At 35.8% G+C, this 26,484-nt stretch overlaps 1 protein-coding gene across 1 annotated transcript in view; it reads left to right on the forward strand.

Moving 5' to 3' along the window:
- Positions 1-13,503: 13,503 nt before the first annotated feature.
- Positions 13,504-26,484, forward strand: part of GALNTL6 (polypeptide N-acetylgalactosaminyltransferase-like 6) — a 277,333-nt gene continuing 264,352 nt past the window's right edge. Inside the window, exons 1-3 of the mRNA XM_009996002.1 lie at positions 13,504-13,588; positions 16,755-16,795; positions 18,566-18,674. Of these exons, the coding sequence (XP_009994304.1) occupies positions 13,504-13,588; positions 16,755-16,795; positions 18,566-18,674 (235 nt within the window). The remainder of the gene's footprint in view (positions 13,589-16,754; positions 16,796-18,565; positions 18,675-26,484) is intronic.

Genomic DNA, 26,484 nt, shown 5'->3' on the forward strand with positions numbered 1-26,484 from the left:
CCAGCCCTCTCATAATCTTCATGGCCCTCCTCTGGACTCGCTCCAAGAGCTCTGTGTCCTTCCTGTGTTGAGGGCTCCAGAAATGTCCACAGTACTCCAGGTGGGGTATCATGAGTGTGAAGTAGAGGGGGAGAATCACCTCGCTCGACCTGTTGGCCATGCTTCTTTTGATGCAGCCCAGAACACGGTTGGCTTTTGACTAATGTTGAGCTTATCATTGACCAGCACCCCTATGTCCTTCTCCTCAAGGCTGACCTTAATACATTCTCTTCCCAATCTGTATTTGTGCTTGGGATTGTGTCAACCCAGGTGCAGGACCTTGCACTCGGCCTTGTTGAGCTTTTTGAAGTTGGCATGGACCCACCTCTCAAGCCTGTCAAGGTCTCTCTGGATTGCAGCCCTTCCCTCTAGGGTGTCGACTACTCCACACAGCTTGGTGTTGTTACCAAACTTGCTGAAGATGCACTTGATGCCACTGTCCGTGTCTCTGACAAAGATGTTAAACAGCACTGGTCCCAGTACTGGCCCCTGAGGAACACCACTTGTCACTGGTCTTCATCTGAACATCGATCCATTGATCAGTACTCTCTGACTGTGACCATTCAGCCAATTCCTTATCCACTGAGTGATCCATCCATCAAATCCATATCCTTCCAGCTTTGAGACCACAAAGTCATGCAGGACAGTGTTGAAGGCTTTGCACTAGTCCAGGTAGATGACATCACTTGCTCTTCCCTTGTCCACCAACACTGTGACCCCATCACAAAAGTCCACCAAATTAGTCAGGCAGGATTTGCCCTTGGTGAAGCTATGTTGGCTGCCACCAACCACATCCATGTTTTCCACATGCCTTAGCAGAGCCTTCAAGAAGACCTGCTTCATGATCTTGCTGGGCCCACAGTTGAGACTGACTGGCATGTAGTTCCCTGGGTCTTCTTTACTTCTGTTCTTGAAAATCAGAGTTATGTTTCCCCTTTTCCAGTCAATGGGAACTTCAGCAGACTGCCATGACTTTTCAAATGTGATGGGAAGCAGTGTTGCAACATCATCTGTCAGCTCCCTTAGGAGCCACAGATGGATCTCGTCAGGTCCCACGGACTTGTGCAATTTCAGGTTCTTTAGATGGTCTCAAACTTGCTCTTCTCCTGCAGGGGAGGATTTTCCTTTTCCCAGTCTCTGTCTTTGCATTTTGTGACTTGGATGGTGTGGCCAGAGCCCTTATTGTTGGAAGACTAAGGCAATAAAGTTGGTAATAAGCATCCAAGCTATAGTATTTATCAATACATGATAAACAATTTAACTACAGGTATTATTTCTATGTCTGCAAAGGCTGTTTTATAGATTGATTGTTTTTTACAATCTTAGATAATATTGCTTTGTCTCTTATGTCTACTTACTGTACTTGAATTGAAATGTACCGATGATTCAAACCTTGTGAATTAACTGCAGTAATGAAAATTTGTGTGCTGCTTGGTGCTCTACTACACACGAGTAATGCATTTTGAGTATTTGATTAGGACTGTAACAACTAACATATTTATAAATTTTTCCAGGAAGTCAGTTAACTATATTTTGCAGGTATGAAAGAGTTTGCTAATACTGGTCATATTTGCTCAATGTGAATGTTAGAACAGAGAAATTGGATGATGCAATATGATAGCTGGTATTCAACTGTTGAATTAAAGCTCTGCCCTAGCAGTACTTTTCTGGTATGCAATACCTCAAATTTTTAACTCTGCCATGAATGGTGGTCAACTATCATGGCGTGGCCAGCATGTGCACTATGCAGCTCCTGGACTCCAAAACGGGACCTCTCAATGAAAAAGACCTGATGACAATTGGTGCTCAGAATAGTATCACTGCAGAAATACATGTGAACTAGTTGTCAAGGGACAAAAGCATGACAGAGATTGTTGTAATGATTCACAGGTATGAAGAGCCATGTTCTCTTGCCCAAAATTACTCCCAAGCACATTTAGATATATTAATGCAGATACAGCCTATCACCTTTAATAGGCTTCAATCTGCCTTGTCAGAGTATTACCCTTTTTAACGGAATAAATTACATCAGTTATCAGTGCTTTCATGTAGTGCCTTATTTAGTAATATGTCTGTTATCTAGACCTTTTTGATAGAGGAAAGGTTTTATTCAATACTGATTTGATTTAAGTATAGTGCAAATGATTTTTCTCCATGATTTTCCTTTCCATTGTTGGTTTTATTTTACCTTATGTTCCCCTTTTTATGATTGAGATATATTATGGCAAGTATATATTCTGGAATGTGTGGTATTCCTTTTCTTTTTAGCAGCTAGTACCACATGTCTGTAGCCTGTTATTTTCTACAAAGGTAGGCTGCTGTTTATGACATTAGTTTTCAGGTACGTTAATTTAATTGAGCACATTATGGCCTTAGCAGTATGGTGTTTTTCTTGTAAATGATTCGTGTCGGGTCCAGAGGTCAGCTGGCTGTGTGATTTCACCAGAGGCACTTTAAGGAGGGCTCTAGGCTACCATAAACTTGGGTTCAATATGAGCCACAGAAAATTTCTCTCCATCTGTTGCTCCCTGGGTTTAGTTCACCCCAGGCTTAGCTTATTTCTTACGTAACGTTTAACAAGCAGCTTGAGCAGATGGTCTGCTATGGATAGCGCTGGATTTTGGGTTTTGTATTACAAATCACCATGTGGAGACATCTCCCAGGCCTCAAGGACAACTTTCTGGAGCAAAGTCTTTAAGTTGTGACCTTATTTCCTTGTTCCCCGGGCTAGTCCTGTAGCAGTGGTTGTGTGGCTGCAGTTGTTGACTTTGTAGCTGGCTTTATGCTGTTCTTACTTCATCTTGTGTAATGATTATTGAATTCAGTCACATGTAATTCAAATTATATAATGATTCACTGTTTTATATTTTTCTACATAATATATCTCCAGCTTTCTGGTGAGTTATGTATTTTTTAATTATACTTAAAATTGGTTTTGAGGCCTTTTGAACTTGGGAAAGGGAGGGATATTTTCAGCGTGGAATTGTTCAGGGAGCAGCAAAGGGCCCCAGCAGGCAGGTCAGGCTGCTCCTCAGGAGCCTGGTGGCACAGGTGAGGGTCAGGATCAGGGCTGGCGAGGAGAACCAGGGTGAGATGCTGCCCAGAAGAGCTCTGCAGGGCCACACAAGGAGGCAGCCTGTGAGTCAGAGCCTGGGTCACAGGACAGCCCCAGTTTGGCAGCAACAGTCACTCAGGTAGGGCCTGAGCTCCCACAGCCAGACTCCAGAAAGGGAGGCACAGCACTCAGGGCCCTGACAAGATTATTCAGTATGAAAAGAACCTTACATTATACAGTTTCTTAATATACCCATTCATTCTAAAGATTATAAAGCATTAAAAGAATGACTGTAATGTGATTATTTGCCATCAAATTACACTTTTGTAATTAAGATAGAGTGTGAAACTTACTACACCATAACATTCAAAATTATTACATTATCTAAATTCTATTTTGAGAATCAACATTTTTTCTTGTAATATTAATCCACTGACAAAAAAAAAAAGAAGCCATATATCAGACTTATATGTATATATGTACACAAATTCAAGTCAATCTCTTCCAAAAGATTTTTGCATTGAGTTTTCCCCTTCCATATGTGCATTAGCTACAGGCTTCTGATGATTAATCAAGCACTTACTCAAAGGACAGTCTGATCCTTTAAAGAGACGTAGAAAGCATTAATGGATGAAAAAGAAGTTACAGCCAATTGTCGCAGGAATTGAATGAGTCTTGAGTTGAATAAATTGCTTTAGTTGAGTTGCGTATTGAATTAATCGCTTAAGTTTCACTTGCTACAGATATTTGATATTGGATACAGATTAGAAAATAAATTATTGTATTTTTTTATCTCAGAAGAGACTGTTAACAAAAACTGAAGGGTTTTTCCCTCCCTCTGGTATGAGAAGGACTACGTTATAACTTCTGTTCAAGCTCTTATTTCGTCTTTAGATCAGCTTGTAGTCATAGTGAAAGATCTATAATAAAACTTTAATTACAACTGTTCTTGATGCTGTTGCTGAAAATTCGTTTATGAGAGAAGTTCAATAAGTATTTCTTACACTCTGAAGTTCCATTAATAAAATAAATCTATTCAGTAGATTTGCAGTTAGTATGTATGCAGAAGTGTGGCCACTCAATTTAGTAACAAAACCAAGACCTTTTCTTTTACTTCCATTAACATTGTTCATACTGTGAACAACTAAGAGCGTGACTTCAGTTTATTCCTTCTCTGTCACCCTGACTTGATTTGTCATGCACCTGCATTTGGAGGAGTAACAGGCTTCTCCCGTGTAAACTCAGGGATGCACATGACTCTGCACAGGTTTTCTGGGGGCTTTGCTGCTCAGAAAATTACTTGGAGTAAGAAGACTGTCAGAGGTTTGCTACATTTAGGGTTTGTGGTGACCTGATCAGAGTTATACAAGTGATGAACTTCTTAAAATGGCTTCATCCAAGATCTAAAGGTACAGATACTGAGATCTCTCTTCTCAAGTCATATGTGTTGGTGACTGTTAATAATATAATAAAAGGGCCTTACAGTATATCTATCTTTAAATGTATTTCTGACATATTTTACAAATTACTGTTGAGCTGTTAATAATTCATTATAAGGTATGTGTGCCATTATATACCAGAGTGATAAATGAACATTTAGAACTGATACTTTTTTTCAGTTAAATGGATAATATGCATTAAGATTGCACTGTGCTAGACATCATATGCTAGTAACTCTGATTTTGCATAATTACAGTTTTAAATACAGCTTGGATACACAATTCTAATTTCTATATAAAGTTAGGGATGCCTGTGACCTTCAATTTTGGTTTCTACCTGTGGAACATCTAGTATTAAATTTTGCCTCACTGTACTTCTCTCAAATGTGCTAGCCTGTGCCTCCAAATACTGAATTGTTCCCAGGCTGGTTTTCATTTTATAAGTAGAAATTTTTATCTTTGGGAATGGAGGAAAGGAATCTGGTTTTATACCCATAAGGAGTGCTTCTGTGTATGAATAAAATTGTAGAGGAAGAAATGTAAATTAGAAATGCACAAAAAATAAGCTGTCGCTTAGTTGGCCTGCAATCTTTTGCTTTCCCATTCATCCTTAAATATTTCTCTCTGTACATTTTAGGTATGCTGAAATGCAGATAGTGCATATTATCTTTACATGTTATCACTGTGTGCTTGCATTTTTTAAATGACTGTGTATGGCTGTAGGCATTGGAGTCTTTAGTACTAGAGACATGAGAGGAGCAAGAGACATCAGGATGCAGCTATTACTGTAATTTTGTGTTTACAAATTCTTCATTTTAGGTTTTCCCAGCATAATCTACAAGGTATTCTCAAGTCACCCAATAGATGTATCAGCTCTTAATCTGAACATTACTTTGTTAGGAATACATGTGAAAAGACTATGTACTTAATTGCTTTCAACTTCTGTGTGTTTCATATGAAATTTCTGCTTGTGGAAATGCATACACATTTCTTCATAGCCTTTTAAAAATCAGGTTTGCTTGAATCTTTCATTTATTGTATGTTCTGGTTCTATGGTAGTTCTGTGCTTGTGACCTTTATTAGCTTCCCTTGTGAACTTTCTTTCTCTATATATGAGCTAAGTTAAAGCTCTGTGATGTTTCACTTTAATGTCTTTGTACCTGAGACCTCATTAATGTTTAATATTCATAGATGAAAAGTGAAATTTAATGTCTCCATGGATTCTAATATATATTAAACTGACATTTTAATGTGTTTCCTTTTTGACTTCTCCCTAGACCCAAGACATTTTTAAGTTCAGGTTTTTTGAGTATTGAAATATCCAGGTAAGAGAAAAAGGGGACTAATAATATTAATCCCTGTAATTGTAACAGTCATCAGTAAAAAGTCAGTTTTTAAAGAACAGCTACTTCATGGTGCTAGCTGAGATAATATAATTTTTTTTCTCTATATCTACATAGTAGTAATGGCCCTGGTTGTTGAGAGAATTGGCCTTTAAGGGAGCCCTGGAGTTTGCCTTCAAGCCACTGAAGCATAGCTGGATATCAGATCTATTGGGGAACATAAGGATACTGAGTTTAGCCAAGGTAGCGTGGTGGGAATAGGAGAGCTTTTGTACTTATGCATAGAGACTTAGCAAAGGTAGAATGCTAAGCTCTTAGCCAGAAGGCCTGGTGAGCACCAGCCTGCAGGAAGAGGTGATCCTGCTGGGATGAAGCCTCTGCAAGGGCCGGGGTTAACCAGTTCCGCAGCTGTGACCCAGGGGGAAGCTGGCAGGAAGGTCTGTTGGCTTGACTTTACAGGAAAAGCTGCTCTCAGAGGAGGGGGTTATGGAAACAGTCTGTAAGACCATGCTGCAGCACCTTTTCTCAGGGGTGAGAGCTATGGAAAGTGCAGTACCCTTTCTCTTGTCTGAAATGGTTTTTGCAAAACTTACATGGCTCTTGAGCAGTCATAACTAATTTCTAAGTGCAATGCTACAGGAGGGTGTCAATTTGCCTAGATCTAGCAACTAACACTAACATTTTCAAGCTTTAATTGCTGACATCAGTAGGAGCTGTAGGTGTCTATGAAAATTAGACTACTCAAATCAGTAAGTAAACGCAAATTTATATACCTAGGTTTGGACACGGGATGGGCATATATGGGGACATCTAATTCTATCTAAGTCTTCTTTAATTAACACAAGTACTGAACCCACATTGGAAAGTAATTACTATCTTGCATTTCTAAGACCTTTTCAAAATCTACAAAAGTAGTCTGTAGCAAAGGTGGATATAGCTTCTCCTGCCAAAAGAACTATGACAATTATTTTTAACATCAGTCTTGTCTTGGTTTGGTTTTGTTTTGTTTTTTTGTTTTGTTTTGTTTTAAATAAGGATAATATATTTTTTAGAACTTCCTACATAGCACATAGCTCCAGACCTATTAATCTGGTGTTTATATACTACAAGGGGAAAGAAAGTCTGAGAAAAATTGAAGGTCAGATCTCTGAAGCTATGTTTGAGTTACAGTAGCTTAGCCTGTTCAGTGATGTGTAACCTTCAATTCCTACAAAAAGAGTGGGAGACAAGGTGTTACAAATTAAAACTCAGTGTATCAATCAAAGCTGTTCTTTCACTTTAATATGCTATTCACATTCTGGCTGTTGATAAAATTAGATTTAATTAATCACAGTACTCTTTTTAGTGAAATATACTGTGATTGGCTCTGTAATTGAAAACTATTGGCATAAAATGGAAAGGTCATCTTAAATGGCATTAGACAGAGAAGATAATCTGTTTGTCCAGTTTCAAAGGTTTCGGTTAAAAAGAAAAAAATGAGGTCATTGTTTGAATTTTAAATAGCTCATTAAAACCTCTCATGTGTCTTCCCTCCTTCCACTCCTGTTTACTGTTCTCCCACCTGGGGAGGAGTTTCTCCACATGTCTGATTTCTTTAAATATGCTCTCACTGCTTGGGGAAAAAAATCAGCATTCATTCAGGCATACGTAGAAGTACAAGACCTGTTAGATCATAATTGCTGCTAGTTTGGTAGGTTCAAGTATACAAATCCCATTGAACTTTAGTATCTTTTCAGGCTTGTGACATAATTCTATCTTGAATGCCTTAATTATCTATAACCTTTTCATTCATTTGTCCACTTTATTAAGATAATTCACTGCTGCTTCATAAAATAGTGTGAGTCTGGGTTGGAGGTATGAAGTATATGAGTGCACAATGTGGGTATGTTAGGTTATTTGGTTGTCAGTCAGAGACGGGAAAAAGCATGTTACAGTAAATTATTTAATCTTTCTGGCTTTCAAGAAGTGATCACTTGTCTTAGTTCTTTGCCCAGTTAGTATTAATGTTTCTTAGGTGTTTTGTTTTGTAAGTAGTTTACAGTTGCTATTCTTAGTCTATTGCAGTTATTAACAGAGTGATGCTGTTCTCCTCAAAAATTTATATATTCCCAGTATAAGCAACAAGAGCTGAGAAAAAGTTGAAAAATTAAAAGCATTTAGTCAAGAGGAGAGAATAATTTTCACGTCCATGGAATGCAGCTGCTGGAAAGGAAATATGCTATTCTTGTCCCTCGTGAAAAGAACAAAGACATAAAAGGCTTAAATTACAGCAAGTAATGCAGGTTAGTTGAAAGGGGAAGTTTTCTAATTGGAAGGAAAATGAAGCATTGAAGTAGATTGCCTTGAGAGATTGTGCAGTCTCTGCTACTGGAGTTCTGCAAGGGCAGATTAGTTAGATACTTCAGGGAAATGATTTAGGCATACCCAGTCCTGATCTGAGATGGGGCAAGATTATGTCTCAAAGGACCTTTCACATACATTTCTATGATTCAGAGACTGATTGTTGAATTCCACACAGCAAAACATGGCTTTAAACTGTCTGTAGTAGTGAATTTGTTTTTGGTGTTTCAACAAAATGGGTATGACAAGGAAGCAATAGGAGCTGCCATAATATCTTGGTATTAAGATTCTTCAGAACTTCTTTGATATTAATTCACTGTTCTTGCAATTAGCTCTATTTACATAAAGCAAAGCGAAATCTATTCACTTTTGGTATGTTAAGGTATTCATTATATTCTTGTGTTATTGTTTAGTTGGTAGAAAGTAAGAGATTTAAAACCTTTTTCTCACTTTAAAGGAATATACTAAATAATGTGATTTTGTCAAACCTGCCTCAATTTAATTTTAGAGAGTTACCTTTAAAAAGGTATTTACATGGGAATAGCTTGACTTAAAAACACTTATGAGAAGGCAATTATTATGGAAACGAACAAGCATAGAGTAAAGTCAGATTGAGAAAGCATGACGAAAACCAAAAAATCCCCAAAACCAACCAACCAAAAAACCCCTGTAAGTCATTTACTAATAGCAGGAAACTGGCTTATAAGCTCAGGCTGGCAAAAATGTAATCTAAATGTGTCTGTAGATCATAGCTTAGGACCTGTGTTTCTTAAAAGTAGACTTATCTCATGATCATCTGTGTACATGTACAACCACTGAAAATTTCAGTTCCTTTAGTTCTGAATTTCATCACACTGGGACCACTGTCAAGGCCAGTGCTTACACAAAACACAGAAATTGTCAGTCTTCCAAAGACCTTGGAAGAGGTCTCCGTAACAGCTTTATATTGTCTTGAAAAGGCTGAACAAGAATGTAAATCTGTCAGTTATGTTTAATCAGCTTTCCTTCTGCAGCAGTATGTTGAGTTTGTTTGAAGATCTCTTAGACAATTGAAATTACTATTCAATGGAAAGAATTATTGGAGAGATTGAGCAATGATAAATATGCTGCAGCATCAGAAGCCTGCTGATAAGAGTTGGCACTTGCATTTGAGCAGATTAGTTTCATTCAAGGTCTTCTTTAAAGTGGAAAATAATTCTTTTCCAGCAGGGGTCCATTGAAATGTTTTGTTTTGTTTAATCCAGTGTAACCTAAACTGCAAATTCCAAAATGGGATATTAATGATACATTTAATTGGTATGTTTTAATACCAGCTCTTGAACTGAATGATGTTTTTGCAGGAATAAAGAGACTCCTAGCAGGAGCATTACTTTCTGCAGGTTATTTTGCACAAAAGTTTACATTTTAATAGTGATAGTCTGGAGTATTTCTAACAGATCAGCACTATGTGAGACTCAGCAATACAATTAAGTGTTTTCCTTCTGCATATGGGCATTACTAAAAACTTGAGTATTCTTCAAATCAGTGCCCTTGGAACATGAATTCTTTAGTGGCATGAGTCATCAAACAAATTAATAAATTGTGTTTTCCTTCTTCTGTATATGAAAATGTTCAGACAATAGTGTAAAACAAAAAGGTACTATATTTTACCTCTGTAAGGAGGCTGTTTAATAGTATGGCAATTTTTCCATAGAAATTAGAATTTAAAGTTCATGGGAAGTCTCATTTAAAAAAATCTACAACTCCTCAATTGTAAGAATTAAAAATTATACTTAGAGAAGGCTATTAGCTTTTACAAGTACTCTGAAAGGCCAAGTTAATCTTTACCTTATACTGCAGTCAAAAATATGGAATCTGCTCATTGCTGCAGAAACTCTTTTCTTTTTTTTTTTTTGTAGCAGGTTTTTCATTAGAGCTAAAACATGCCAGGTAGCAAATTTGACTGAAGTTAATTTCTGCATCTGACCTTTCTCTTACATCATTTCTAAAGCAATAAAATACTAGAAAAAAAAAAAAAAAAAAAAAAAAGAAGAAATCTGTTTCCATTGAAAATGTTGGTCAGTTTGGGTTATTTTTTAAAAACAATAATAAAGGGTAGGATTTTTTTTTCTAATATTGCTGGGTCTGCTGTATCAGTGGTATGATATTTGCTGCAGAGTTGTTACCAGCTGTAGCACAGAGATTTGAAGAATGTTGTACTAATGAATGAAATTAAATTAATACAAGGTGCACCAAAGGAAAGACAAAAATTAGAAAATACTCCTAAATTTGTCATTGTTTTATGCAGCAAAAATAAGTTGAAGCTTTCTCCTTAGTGATTACCTAACTAGTGATCATTCTGTACTGTTTATAAAATGTGTTTGGTGCTCTGTAAATATTACCTGAGAGGATGTGCTCTTGTTAATAGAAATTCAAAGGCAAATTACTTTAGGTGTACATTAGCATAAGAAAATATGATTTTTAATCATCATTGAACAAATATCTCAAAGTGAGATGATGTTTCCTTCTTAAAACATCTGACACTTGAATCCTACAAAACCACTTTTTGTCTTGAGTTGGTGGGGTGGCCAGTACAAAACACCCATAGTGAAAATCTGAAGACAATATTCTAAACTTGAGGAAAAAAAAATATGTATATCTGAAAAGTCTATTCGCAGTAAGCATTCTCATATCTTTATTATAATATTATGAACTGCAGGTAGTAAAAAAAATCAGTCAGTCCCCAAAGAGTAAATAGATACATTTCTTTCTTTTTTCCCTAAAATTTAGAAAGATTACTAACAATCTGATTCTTTGCCATGGACATAGGATTTGGTATCATTTTATGGGGATTGGTTTGTTGTTTATTTGTTTGTTTTTATTTTAAGAAGAAAAGAAAGGCTGTAAAGGAATAGACTTAGAATTTCCTATGACTGTTTTGCACATGTTTTAAAAAAGCTGGAAACCTTTCATACAATAAATTATTTTAGGTGTCACTCACATTCATTGTTTATAATGTTAATTGAAAGGGTCTTACAGAGATCTTTGTTGGTTAAAAAAAACAACCAATAGCCTTGCAAAAAACCCCACCAAAACCAAAAACAATTTTGTTTACAAAAATCCTACTGAGTATCTTCAAACTCCTTCCATGTTGTTTTGATATAAAAAAAAATAACTTGTGAAAGAGGCATCAATTAAAAATATGGAGCATTAACTCAATATCAGCTGTGGTTTTTAAACTTGCTGAAATGAATAGTCAACTATGGATGCAAGGTCTTCTGTAAACTTACCCTGTTGTGTTGCCAAAGCACTCTTGAGTTGAAGGACAGGTCCTGGAGAAGCAGCACTCTGTCAGCATGTGCTTTAGCTCGTTTAGATCAGTTATAGGTGCCCGTGGTACACAAGTTCACTTTCATTTCACCATGTTAGAATTCAGACAAGTGAAAATAAAGCATGAAGAAGTACTGGTTTAGGTGTTTCAGTTATTGAGCAAAATTGTCAGCAGCTTAGACCAGCCTGCAGAAAGAGGGGAGAGTTGCTTGCTCTGAGGAATCCTCTTTTTATCATCCCTTCATCTGGATCTGACTTCCTGTCCTGCTATCATTTGAAATTTTGTCATTTAGGAAGCCAAGGTTCACCTGAGACTGTTTTGGTCACTTTTGGCAATTAGTGGTGTTTCAGGCTGAACAAGGAGTCCAAACTCCTTCAGAATTCAGTGCATTTTATTCCCTGTCTGTGCAACTGATAATGCCCTCACCCTCATGCAAGGGGACTGGTGCATCTCTCATATGGGGAGAAGCTGACAGAGCTGGGTCTGTTTAGCCTTGGGAAGACAACGTATAAATACCAGACTGTGGACAGTAAATACGATGGAGCCAGACCTTTCTCAGTGGTGCTGAGAGAAGGGGCAAAAGGCAATGGACACTAACTGAAATACAGGACAATCTGTTTAGACATACTGTGATGTGCCTAGAATAGCTATTGGCGTTACGTCTGACCCACTCTGCTACTTTGCCTGTGTTACCAGAGTAATTCTTAGTAGCAGGAAACCAAAATGTCAACTTTGTGGTTGCCTCTCTAAGTATTATAAGTAATATAAGTAATAAGAGATGCCAGCATGTAATTTGTTGTTCATATGAAAAATTAATTGAAATTGCCCAGGTACTTTCACTGAGGTGATAAGGGATGTTTTGGAAGTGTTTGTTTTTAAAAGAAATTCTGAATAACTTTTTGAGAATGGTTTCGACATGTGTGAGTTGCAAAGCTAAGAACTTCCCTTGAGATATCACCTGATATAGTCAACATATGGTGGGAGTCGATGAACACTTTTCCTGACAACTTGTAAAATGCACATATATATTATTAAACACCTGTTATCTTCCATCATTTGATACGATAAGTCATAGCTTTCCAGTATAAAAATGCATCCTTAGAGTTCCTTTTCACCCAGTACTCAAACACTCATACACTGGATCAATAGGAAATTGTGATGTTTTAAAAATTCATGTTTTAACATATCTTTTTCTGGAGTTTTTTGACTTCAGCAGTATAATCATGGCGAGGCAATAACAGCTTGTATACTTGTATATAAAATTCTCAGTAATGAAATGCTTGGGGAGCTTGGCATTTTCTAAATAACATTATTAACAGCTTCAATTTGGAATTGATGGCGTGATGCTACTGGGTTGTCTGTGATATTCTAGAAACTAAAAGCACAGAAAGTCTGATATTAGTGTTTCAAAAATGAAATAACCTTGAGTCGTTCAGATGTCACAGACTAAATCAAGTGCTGCCCTTTTTTGCTGTGCTGGGCTAATTATTTCTAATGTAAATGTCAGCGCAATGAACACTTATTTGCTGTGGCATAGCAAATAAATGGCACGGAAACTGAGCATATGAAGAAATTCATCATGTCCTCAACTGTCTATTATATTGCCTCAAGTCAAGGGTTTAGAAAACATTTCATATTTTAAAAAATATTTTAAAAGTACTTAAAGTAAAAATAAAGTTGCAAGACACTAAATATTCTGTATTGTGATTTCCCCTCTTTTTGAAAGATTCTAAACTTTACAGCCTTTATCACCTTCTCTTGATACCAGCTAGTAGTTCTCTATGTTTTACTGAACAACCTTTGCTTCATCCTCAGTGCTTTTCAACCTTATTGTGATATCCCAGTCTACAGCAGTCATTCATTTGAAGTGTGTGTGAAAGCCTCAGTGTAGGATGAGGTTCTCCAAATGTCCTTCTGGCTCTCTTATGTCTCAGTTTTCCACAGGCATCCCTCATACATCCTTGAAGTGCTGCTCGGATGGACAGCATTTTGGCAAGTAGTGACTGGGCAGCAGCAGTGCAGGACCGACTGGAACCATCTGTGAATGGCATTGAGTGCCCTGGTAGGCAGGGTGGTCACTGCCCATCCTCCCCACACTCCCCCAGCCTTCCACTGCATCAGCTGCAGCCAGTGCTGCAGGCCTAGAGGGACAGCATCCTGGAGAAGGACCCTGAGAAACATGTAGCCTGGGTGTTCAAAACTGTCAGCTGATGTTTTCGAGCTGTGTGATGCCTGCTCCTGGTATCTTTGGGAAAGATCGTTGTGGATCCAAACCTCTAGGTGTGATGCTTTTATTTTATGGCGATGGGAACTTCACACTGCTTAAGGACTGTATTATACATATTTGTTCTGCAGAATACTTGAACACAGATCTCAGTTGTATTTGACAGTTTAGATGTAAGACCTTTTTTTTCTCAGTCCAACATTGAAGAGATACGGGAAAGGAGAACCACACAGATGATGTTCAGAGCTTAAGCATAAAGGAGTAGAGATGAGAAAGTGTGATGTTTGGATTTTATTCGTTTTCTACAGATCAAGCTGCCTTATCTTAAGCACATCCTTAAGGAAAATAATATTTTGGTTTTATTATCTAATATCCTCAGCCAGTCACTGTACCAGAATGGATTTTGTTTGAGGAAGTGGGAGAATACTTGACTTCAGATTTGGGTACTTTAGTACCCAAAATGTTAAACTTTGATGGTCTTATCTTAAAATTCAGCTTAAACAGTAAAAAGGGGAAATTTTTTAAAAATACTAGTTTTCATGACCATTGTACCTTGTGGGGAAGAACTTCATGAAAATGGCTGTCTTCCTATGCTTGTGATAATACCAGAACAAAAATTTGTGAAATGGACATGGAGTGATTTTGCAGCTGATGTGTCATAAATATATGGTGATATATCACATGAAAACACTCCTTAAAAAGTCATTCCTAACTTTATTCTGATAAAGGAATTAATTTAATTGCTCACTAGGTTCTGATTTTTTTTATAATTGGACTATAATTTTTATAGTTGGACAAAGCTTTGAGTCCTGGAAGTTACCTGTGTTAGGAGGATGGAAAAAACAGTGAATTACCTGGTTTACACAATTACGGTTTATGCAATGCAAACACTATCCAGAAAGTTTTATTTCAAAAACAAAGGGGAATCAAACATTAGTTATTTTTATAAATATCTTGAAACATCCCTGAAGGTGTCTAATCTTGGTACTTCTTTACTGCGTTTCTTTCCCATGTGCATCTTTCCCTGAGCAGGAAAAAGTGCCTATGTTCTAGGTAAGACTATTTTCTAAAATTCATTAAACAAATGGAAGTTGTTGTGCTGATCAGCATATGATGGCTTTTTAATGCTGTTTTTGATTGTATATTGATGTTTAGTAAAATAACCCTACAGCTAGTGAGCAAATCCTCATGCTCAAAGCGAATCTGTAATTGTTGCTTCTTTTTTTAGAAAGGTACATTTCCACTGATTTATCATCTTCCTTGCCTGAGTCCCTTCTAATTGTCTGCCTCCACCAAGTGAAATTAAAAATAAATGAGTTATTCAATGAAGACACTTGTTTCTAAGTTCAAGCTTTCGAATGTCACAGCAGAGAAGCTTTTTTCCCCCTCTGAGGGATCTAATAGTCTGTGAGTGAGTTTTTGATAATTGTGCTATTTTTGGCCCTTATCATATTCTCCGTAATTGAACCAGATGTTGAGTCTTCTCTAGAGAAGGATCTTCTGAGACTGTGTAGTACTGTATCAGTCTTGCATCCCAAAAGGTTTGAGTTTACTGTGAAAATGAAATAGTAAGACAGATGCTGTAGGTAATGTTGCCATAGGTGGGTAGTCCCTTTTGGACTGAAACACTTAAAAATGTGCAACTCACAGCTGCAGACTGTAACAAATGGTTGGATGATAACTCGTAGGATATTTTTGACAGCCAGTCAAAATCCTTTGTATGCAGAGTGATATTTGCTATAATAGTGCTGATATGATAAAAATGGTTATTGAGTTCAAGAGGCTAAGGGCTGTAGAGGCAGACTGCATGGCTTAGGACAGCCCTGAGTATGTTTCAGCTAATCAGCTGTGCTGCCTTCTCATTCCTACATATTGATATATCACTAAAGAATACATACAAGATTTACTTCTATATTAGGGTGACTTACTGGGGGAGCAAAGGTGCCTGAGCCACCTTCTTTCTCATACATTGATTTCCAGTGGAAAGAAGCCCTACAGCATATGTTGGAAGGAACTGTAATGTTCTGCAGCCATGCTTACCATTTCTTAGCTCCTCATGTATACCAAAGGGTATTGTTGCCCTTGCAGTTACAGATGCAGAACTAAGATTTCACACCAAACTTGCAATGTTGCTGTTATTTAAATAGAGGAGAACCAAGAAAGTGAAAATAGCAACCATGTATTCTCCAAAATACTTTGTCTCCTATGATCTATGGCTCAGTAATTTTCTTAGCCACATATTAATAATCCTTGATAAGTTTTTCTTTTATGGGCTGGAACCCAAGCTTATTTGATTATTTGTTTAAATGTCTAAACTCCATTTTGTTCTGTAGTCATAAGGTATTTATATAATTAATTTAATACTTTTTAGTTATACTTTACCCCTACAGTGAAGAATTCCTTTTGTTGCGCTCTTTAATATTTCTGCTTATGCTGTGTGGTTAATTTTATTTCTGTTTAGACCATCAGAATCAGGACATTCTATCTTGTGAATTGATTTCATATTCACCTACTCAGAACTTGCCTTTCTGAGATTGACCATAGAAGTTGGGATGTAGTTTCTCGACTATTTTGTGCGTACCTACAAGTAGCAACGCTATCTTGGTTATTGTTTTCTGGCCATTTCACCAGGTAGTCATAGTCTATGGATAACAAAAACAGTTTGTGATTCAAAATAGTGTAAACTGTTGATGTATCCAAAAAGACAGAGAACTGAAAAAGAAAAATAGTATGTAGGGAGAAAACAAGGTTAGAAGATTAGAATAAGGTTATTAAGGCTATTATTGTTGTTGGTGGTGGTTGGTTGTTTTGTTTTGTTTTCCCTTCCTTCACTTACTTGCCAGCTAGAGATGCTTTAGAAATGGGGGTTCTTCCGGTCATCACCATCTGGAAGGAGGCATGTGATGATACTTAGATGGAGTTTTACAACAGAGCTTTTCAGCATTTTTACAACATCCGAGGAACTGTTTTAAGGTCTTTCAAAATGCAATTTATTTACCCTTAGGCAGAACTGATATGGAGGAACCAGTTTCCTCGAGTGCCTTTGTATGTTGATAAGCAATATAGCAACATCAAAAAGAAGAAAAAAAAAAAAAAAATCAGTTGCTGACAAGGGAGATATTTATTGAGTGACTAAGGGCAGTTCTGATTGCTTCAGAGCCGTAGCATTTTCCCTGCAAAATTCTTGCTCTTTCCAGAAAGTTTGACTATGAAACCCTACATCGCTTCCTAAGCCCCATTTTGTGGTCACTGCAGAAGTAAAACTCTAGTGTGTACACAGGATGAATTTCATGAGATCTAGTCCCTCTAAGGGCCACAATGTACACTCCCCATTGAGATTACACTATCTGAATGCCACTTCTGGGAAGCCACTTGTGAGGGCATCGTATTTAATGCCTGCTTCCCCTCCAGTGAAAGGATTTTAGAACTGCAAAATCACCATGATGTTGATTTCTCTTATGTTTTTTGATGATAGAGTGTTACAGGATTTATTTTTAAAAGCCAGTACTGTAAAATCAGTAAGAGAAGGTGGATGACTCCAACGTTAATTTGGTTTAGATACTTCATACATGGAGTTCAGAGCATCATTCTTACAAATGCAAAAGATCTTTGTAGAGCTTTCAATATTGCCAGCTAGAAGGCTGGTCAAATGTTGCTGCGATGGAACTGCTTTTCAAGTATCTTTTCACAGACCTTTTGATTTTTAACATGTATTATGGATATACCCTGTGTTCTGGACAACTTACTGGTTCAAACCTAGATTTAACAAAACTAGAGTTTTCATGTTACTCCTAAGCAGCAATGAATTGCTTCCTCTCTTTATTCAGCATAGTTATAGCTGATAATCTTCTTTCCTTATCAAAATTTTTTCCCACTTTTTTTGGCCACATTTTTCATAAATTAAGCATTTAGACAAAAGCTACCTTTATTTTAAACCTTCTGCAGCTTTGTATTACTTTGTACAGATCTGTTTGTGTTTTTTTTTTACTTCAAATGTACTTCTTATAATACTTTCCTATTTTATTTTTTATAAAATACCAGCATCTGTCAGAAAGAATGAGAAAAAAGAAAAGCTCTAGAAAGATTAATTTGCTTAGAAGAATAAAGCAGTTCTTAGCTTTACCCAAGAATTTGGACTCTGGAAAGGGGAAGGCAACTTACCAGCAACATGTTGCATTGGGGTTTTGTGCTGGGTATTTTTTGGGGTGGGTTTGTTTGATTTTTCTCCCCTTGACTTTTACCACAAAGAAAGATCTACATGATATGAAAGTGCTTTGAAGGTCTCTCAGCTCTGTGATTTAAAGGAGAACATTGGAAGATGAGCAACTATAACTCCAATTCTGCTCAAGTGATAATTTAAAGAAAAAATCAAGGTATTTCGTGAGTTGAAGCATAAGGCATTTTTGAAACCTGTTCAGTTTTAGAGGTCCATTTAACTTCTGAGAGCTTCGTGCCAAACAGTCATAGCAGGACACTGATGGAAAGAGAAATTTTAAACACAAGTTGCTTGTCAATAACTAAATCCATTGTTTTCTCACACTATTTTGAAAAATAGCTTCATTTACCATGGTAAAGTTGCAATATTTGCATTGGATAAATGAAATGTTTTACTCTTGGTGTTCTTCTGCAATAAACCAAACTGTGTATGCATATATATTTTTTTTTAATTTTTTTTTTTTAATTTTTTTTTTTTAATTTTTTTTTTTTAATTTTTTTTTTTTAATTTTTTTTTTTTAATTTTTTTTTTTTAATTTTTTTTTTTTAATTTTTTTTTTTTAATTTTTTTTTTTTAATATTTGTTTATTATTTTCACAGACACTGCCATTGGGGCTTGGAGATGGACAGCTTTTTACCTGGACAGATGGCTTGAAAAGGAAGGACTGGCATGATTACGAAAGCATTCAGAAGGATGCTATGCGGTCAGGTATACATAAGTTCAAAGCATATTTAAATTGTTTATTTATACTTTCTCCATATAGTAATTTTTTTTCTTTTAAGTCAGCTAAAAAGCATTCCTAGCAGCCTTTTTTTGATTGCAGTGTAACATAAGGACAAAATGTTCTGAACTAATGTGTCAGGCCAATCGCACGCACGTACCTTATCTCTGAAAGCAGTCAAGCGAAATTAAAAATAATGTTTCATGCTAATAGTTATATAATAATTCTACAAGGAAATGGGCAATAACATTATTAACAAATTTTTTTTCAGGTTGAAATCAGTTTTTATGCTGTGACCAAATATAAGCAAAAGCTATGGTCTCCCAAGGGACATACATTACAACTGAAGCTGTGTCATCTTTAAATCAGTGGATAAAACCTGAGCCTAGTACCTGGAACTGTCAATAATATTCAGTGTTATCCTAGGAACAAACTTTGACCTGTTTACCATTGTTGAACTTTTGTCTTGGAAAGCTACTTCACTTCATTCTGTCAGTCTCATGTTATTTTAAATTGGGAGCAAATTACATTTGCAGATACAGTAAGGAACACTTTGTTACAGTGGTTAATATAGTTTTTATGTGCCATCATGTGCTGTGTGCCATATGTGCAAAAACAGGTTTGTGTTCTTATTTCTGTCATCAGAGCGTGTTCAGATTAGAATCTTTCTTTTATAATGTAATTTACTACTATTCAACATAAGATGAATTAAAGTAAAAGGAAGGGAACCAGCAGTTAAATTGCATCCTAATCAGTGTCTGAAAGTCATTAATTTTCAAAGGCCCATCTACTATTATAAAAGAAATTATGCTGTCTGGATCCCACTGTCACAATACAGCCAATGCATGCCCCAAAATACCACTATAACTGAATCCTGTTGACAGATTCATAAGACTTGGTAAGTACTTCATTTTGCTGGGGCTTGAACCTGTAAAATATTTCAAGTGTAGGTTAATTTTATAAATTGTTTTCCCTTTCTCTCTGGAATGTTTTTGATCACTAACAAAAAAAAATAATTATCCTACTCTCCCACAGGTGTTTAGGAGGAAAAAAGTTGGGGAGGGGCTATGAAATTATTTTAGGCATCTTAGGAGCTGTCAGATCCATGTTAATTGTCTTCCAAATTACTAATTGTGAAATGGCAAATATCTAAGAGAGAATGTACAAAATACAAGCAACACATATGTCAAAACATGCAGCTATGTAGGGAATATCACATTATCTGCTTAGAATAGATTATTTGAGGGATTAGCACTGATGCTTTGACAGTGCACTTTTGATTCCTGAGTATACAATCTGGACCCCAAATATTTTGGAAAATAAGTAGTAATACTTAGAACTATCTCATGGATATTAACAATGTAATGCAAGCCATTGCACTGAGTCAACATAGAAATTAGCAAAACATGCTGTGTAGCTTTTTAATTCCCAGTGCTACTCCTGACATAACCATAGTTGAACACCCTCATACGTGAATGTTTTTTTCCAGTAAGATTCCATCCTTGGCAAATAATAATAATAATACATTACCTTAAAATATTCCGACTTATCTATGCTTTTATCAAATTCCTTGTGATGGTATTTGCTGACTTTGGCCATTTAAGAAATATTTTAAATTATTGCTAATTATTTATTAATTTATTAACTTGTAGTGATTTTTTTCTTTGAAAATCACAATATAGTAATACAAATGTAAAGTAAGAGTATCTCAGTGCACTCTTTGGAACATACTATGTAATTTCTGTTCCTAATACCAAAACAAAAGAAAATCAACTTTTAGTTAAAAATCAGTCTGAAGGCATGAAAACAGCACTAGTGAGAGGGCTTCTCAGAACATATCAGAAAAGGCAGTCAATGCTAGTTACAAAGGGACGAAGTAATTTTTTTAATTCACTTTAATTGTTTATCTGTGAAGTTTATAATTTCCTAAGCATGGGAATGTGAATTTCATAAATCTAATTATGGAGAGGTGCTACTTTCTTTACGGCTAGTTTTCTCCAGAAATGATGATGCAATACCAGCACAAATGGTTACAGTTTAATAAATTATTTCTAACTAGTCAAATGCAAGGTCAGTGAAACAGATAATTCATGCCATCCCCATTAGGTTATTTTCTTGCAAAGATAAAATTTTGGGGGGATCCACAGGTTACTTGTAAAGTATTTTCTTCTGTGAATAAAAATATTAAAGTGGTCCTAGATAGATACAGAAAAATTAATCTACATGACACTGAAAAAAGTATTATTTAGTGAGTGTAGATAGAATACCCAACCTTTCTTAAAGAAATTATGTATGGATCTTAGCTGAAAAAAGAATATTACGTTGAATGCATCATGATGTTTTCCAAATAAGACATCACAGGTTTCTTTGTTTCAAAATTAGACTTTTTCTAGGAAACTGATAGCTTTAAAATCCCCAAAATTGAGTGCTTAGGGTTTTTTAACAAGTAATTTTTAAATCCCCCGACTTATTTTTTTCTTTGTCCAGAAAATAGGAAAACAGTTATTCTTGTGGTTCTGATGCTTAAATTACCTGTGTAGAACTTAGAAAATCACAGGGCAGCCAGGTGACACACTGAAATGATACTGCTCCAGGTGATTGAGAGCTGACTCTGTCATGTTTTAAAAGTTTTCCTCATACTTATTTGTATTGCTGAAGGTTGTTCTTTTTTAAAAAAATAAAATAAAAAAAAAAATCCAAACTAAAACCAAACTAAAATAACCAAATAAAAAAAAAGCAACCATACTGAGATAATAGTATTAAAGATATTTGTGCTGTATATTATGTTTTGGTTTATGTTCCTTGAAAGGCTAACCAAAGAGTATCCATATTTTAAATGGGCATATGAACAGACTAACCAGTGTCTGTTCCCTCTGTTACGGAAAGGAAAGGCTGCAACTGGATATACTGTCCATTTAGGAAATAAATTTCTTGCTCTATTCAGATACTTTAATCTAGCCAAAGTTTTCACTTCTACTCATTGTCTCTGCAGGTATTCTATTCCCAAATTTCTAATTCTGTCTGAGATCTCACTAGTTCTTTGACTGCTATCTTTGACAGGTTAATTGTTAATTTTTAGTACACTATCATGCTACTCCTGCTTTTTTAATGAGATAGGAAAAGCACCAAACTACTTCTCTAATACCAGTTAATTTGCTAGTTTACTTGCAGTGTATTTCTCTTTCCAAAGTTTTAATGGAGTTAAAGTCTGTGTGGAAATAAGACTTCCAAAACAGTTCTAAAAATTTTAGTTAGTTCATTTTGATACAAGAATGCAAGAAGCCAACAGAAGGAATGTGCTCTTGGGTTGCAGAAGAACTAATTGCTATACTGTTCGTAGAACAGGAAAGATAGCCAATTAGTTGACAGTTAGCCAAGGCCTGATTTGCTCAAAGGCAGAAAGGAGCATTTAATGACTTACATTAAATATGCTGCTCATCAGCACCGAATAGGCATAGTGAAATGAAAATTATTTCATTCAGTCATCCCAATCACTTCCTTTTTTTTCTGTGAATATTATTAATGACATGAGAAGCAGTGATTGAAATGTAGAAAAAAAGGTTTAAAATGTTAACCTTAAAAAAAAAATAAAAATGTAATTCCTAACTAAACAGTTCTGAGAGATTCTTTAGGAAGAAAAAAAGTTTAATTGTTTCCATGTTCCTAAGTAACCCATTTAGACAATCAAATATTACAATCAGGGGGAGCAAACAGAATAAGCTAATGAAAAACAACTTACATTATTGAAGCTGATACATCATGCTATCTTTTTCATAAGAAATCAGCATTTAAACTAAGAGTTGTATTCTCAGAGAAAAATAAATTAATAGAAACAACTGATGACATGCCTTGATGAAGAATATGCTTAGTTTGCATTAAAAATACACGAACTATAAATAAACACAAATCTCACATCTGTCAATTTTTGTTTCAGCAAGTAGTAAACAATGTCTTATGCATATCAGAAGAGTGTTCTTGCATGGCAGTTCAAAGTGCACCATGTAAATGCAGCTGCATAGTAATAACCTTGGTAGCTACCAGTGTGAATATTAGTCCAGCTACAGCAACACTGATGGTATCAAGGCATGTCTGGATGCAGTAGAGATCCTGAAGCCATTTATTGTCATTTATAAGCTACTGATTTGACAAGTCTCTTGGTTTCATCAGAAACCTTAGTACCCTTTGGTTGTCTGGGGAGGCCTCTGAGGACATGTCTATCAATATGTTTTTTTAGGAGCATGGCAACTGCTGTGGCAACAATGGCCACCAATTTTCCAGGGTTTCTGTGCAGAACTAGGAGCCTGTGATCCTTAAATGCTCTCACAAGGTACGAGTTTCACAGGAGAGAGCCATGAAGGCCAAATGCAGTAATTTCAAAGAATCTATGAGAAGAAATTTTGTTGATTCTATCTGTCTTTGCGTCCTGAGTTTAAGAGTCCTAGAGAATCAGTCATTGTTATTCCATTTCTGAAAGTAACTGTATCTATTTCTCTCAAGAACTTCTTAAATGTTATGTACTGTAATGATGAATTACACCCCTTCTCAGATAAGAGGAGGGGTTCAAATACATGATTCTTGGGCTTTTAAAGCACAGATTGACTGTTTATATATAAATGTGGTGTTATTTCTGATCATGAAAAGTATTTCTACCTAGAAGTGATAGCTTTCCTATAGTAAATTACTGCAAAAGGGCAACTGGAAGAATAAACAAATGGAAACTACCCAGTTGAGTAGAACTGATGGGAAACGAAAAGTAAGGTTTAATTTCTGGAAATTTCTTGATCAATTCTATTAATGAAATTCATAGCCTACCAAATGATGTAGAAAGATTGTATACCTCCAGTTCTGTAATAGTTTTCTGTTTTCAATTTCTGTTTCTCATTGTTTTGGAACGGAAACATTTCAAATTACTGATCTTTAAGTACTGTCTTTTTTTTTTTCATTATAATGATTTGGAGATATTTTTGACTGCTTACATGTGTATGTTGAGATGATTATGGTCTATGAGGGGCATTGAAAATTCAGTGTAATTGAAAGCAAATTTCAGAGAATGGCAAGAGGTAAGGAACAGTGTTTATAGCACTAAGTATCAATAAAAAAACCCCTTTGTTTTCAAAAGAAGTTGGTTAAGGAATTGATAAATGGACTTCTAAGATGTGCCTGTCAATAATTTATGTTTGACTGTTAAGCCATTTTGCATCTGTCTGCTAATAAGTTCTCAGAGGAAAAAACTTCTAAAATGTACTGTATCAGTCAGTGATTATCCCAGCAATCGTTGAGTCATTTGCACAGTCTTTGTTCCTCCTGTTTGTATGTTTAAATAGAATGTGGGAGATTTAGGTAGAAGGGAAGGAAGCAAGTTTTAATTATTTCCTATATTCAATATAGTCTTTACCTTCTGTTCCTTCATAATGTTATCTTGACTGAGAGAAGGGGATTTTATAGATCTTGACCTTTACATGCCTCAGTGCAGGCATTTCATAAAGATTAGTTGTATAAACAAACAGACAGTATGTTCTATAGTTCTGCTGACAAACATTCATACATGTTAGTTCTATAACCAAACGAAACAAAGACACTGAAGAAGTGAACTGCATATGTGTTTGTGATTAAACTGGAAATAGACTGAAACTGTATTTTTCGGGTGAAATGTTAAAATAAGGCAAAAGAATCAAGAGTGCCTTTGTACAGCAATAAAAAGTACTGAACACGTGAGATTTTAGTTCTATATGACCTAAAGAAATTGTGCACTAGTGATTCTTTTTTTCCATCACTTCTGTTCAAGATTTTTTGCTAATAAAGTGCAATAGAATAATGCCCCCAAAGTTCTGTTGTTAATCCTTATCATTTTGAACAGTACCCATTCTTAGGTTCAGAAGAATTTGTCAAAGCAAAGCCTAGTGCCAGAGTGCCTCTAGAAGACATGAGGCAGCATCATGCAGAGAGCAACATAAAATATAATTCCCTATTGGATATGAAAAAATTAGTTCTGTGATACCTAGACAAATAAATGTAACCAAAGTTGTACAGGGAAAGAAGCATGTACTAAAATACTGATTTACTTATCCTGTATTTCAGGTGGGATTTTACATGGGGAATTGTGTCAGTATTATATATTAAACAAAGAAACTATATTTAATTTAGGCCTCTGAACTTGCGATTCTTTTAGAAAGAATTTGAGAACTTGCAATATAATATGAATTGTAGTGGTAGCCAAGGTCTCATTAAGCAGTCATAGCCAACTTTTCATAGCAGCAATCAAGAATATGCTTAATGCAATTTGCAATGTATTGTTTTTAAAAGGGAAAAATGTTCATCAGTTTATTTCAATGCAAGTCTTACATGATTAAAAAAATCTAAAATGTAATTTTAATTATTGCTTGTTAAGGAGATAGCATATCAAGGATATATAAAAAAGAGATTGTTACAGTCTACTGAAGTTACACAGTGTTTCACATACTAAGAAAAATTTGCACTGTAAAATATAAAGTGCTGTAGACTATGATCTGATTCCACCACTCTTGCTCAACCTTAATGGTCTGGATGTACTATTGAAAAGAGTGAGATCAGTTTGGAGCCAGATGTCAAGCACAAATAAGGGTATTACACTCTGAAATACTGATTTTGAAAGAGAGAGTTTCAGTGATGTCTTCTCCAGAGTTTTAAGCTTGGTATGTAGAAAATATGTGGTTGGTTTGGTATTTTTTTCACAGATGCTTAATTTTTTCCCCTCAAGAACTACACACTTGCTTTCTTAGATTCTGGAATGGTTTTTCACAGTATTATTTAAATGATGATGTGGAGTTACTACACACCCACACTGGATCTCAGGTTACAGCCTAATACTACACTGCTGCAGAAGAAGCCAAAAGGGGCTTTGTAGCATTTGTGTCTGTCGGAAAACTGTACCAGTACTCACAGCAAAGATTTGAAGCACTTCTTGTGGTTGAAGTTAACTAGATTCTTACCCTGTTCTCCACTGCTCCTCCCGCCTTTGAAAATTCAGCAGTGATACCACTTAAATGAAATTGGTAAAGTAATTTTTAAGGACTACCAGAGAGGCCAGGAAAGAAGGAACCAGTTTCATAATACTTCTTTTTGACTCCTGTTAATTAGAGCACTGAAAATGTACCCTTCTGTACTGGGCATGTTGTTTTTTACCATGAGAGGCAGAAAGAAAATTTTATTTCCAGTAGCTCAGCAAAAGTGTCTGTGAAGACACTGTAAACCAATAATACATACTCTAGCTTGAAACTAATGCTTGAAGTTCATGAAGTGCTCTGTTACAAAAATTGCCAAAGTTTCTAGTCTTTCATCTTTCTCTATATTTTCATCTGAGGAGGAAGTGCAGCGTCACATGCTTAACAGACCAAGCTCTCTTCTCTCTAGTACCTTTTCCCATTGTATCTTAAAGTTGATCTCAATGCTTAAACAATTTAAAAAAAACAAAGTTAGAGAGTTAAAGAAAACACCAAGGAGCAGAGGCCATCTGCCAGTTAATTTGTGATGATCCCAAATATATTATTACCCCTTCTGTAAAGCAGTAAAGATCTGTCAGTGGATTCACATCAGTATTAGTGATGAAGTGCTGATGCTGGTGTATGTATTTAATGTGTAATACTTGGGGGTTTTGTAGAGCTGCTGCCTGGAAGGCAGTGAAAAAGAAGGGGAACTTTAGAAATTTTGGTTGGTTTCCATGTGAGAGGAGGTTTCAGCTCAAATCTCTCTTTTAATTTGTAACTTGCAGTCTAGGAAGGTGTTCTGATTTGGGATGCTGTTATCCCCTTGTTGTCTTTC

Source organism: Chaetura pelagica, unplaced genomic scaffold (genome assembly GCF_000747805.2).
Source record: "Chaetura pelagica isolate M959 unplaced genomic scaffold, ChaPel_1.0 scaffold142, whole genome shotgun sequence".
NCBI lineage: Eukaryota > Metazoa > Chordata > Aves > Apodiformes > Apodidae > Chaetura > Chaetura pelagica.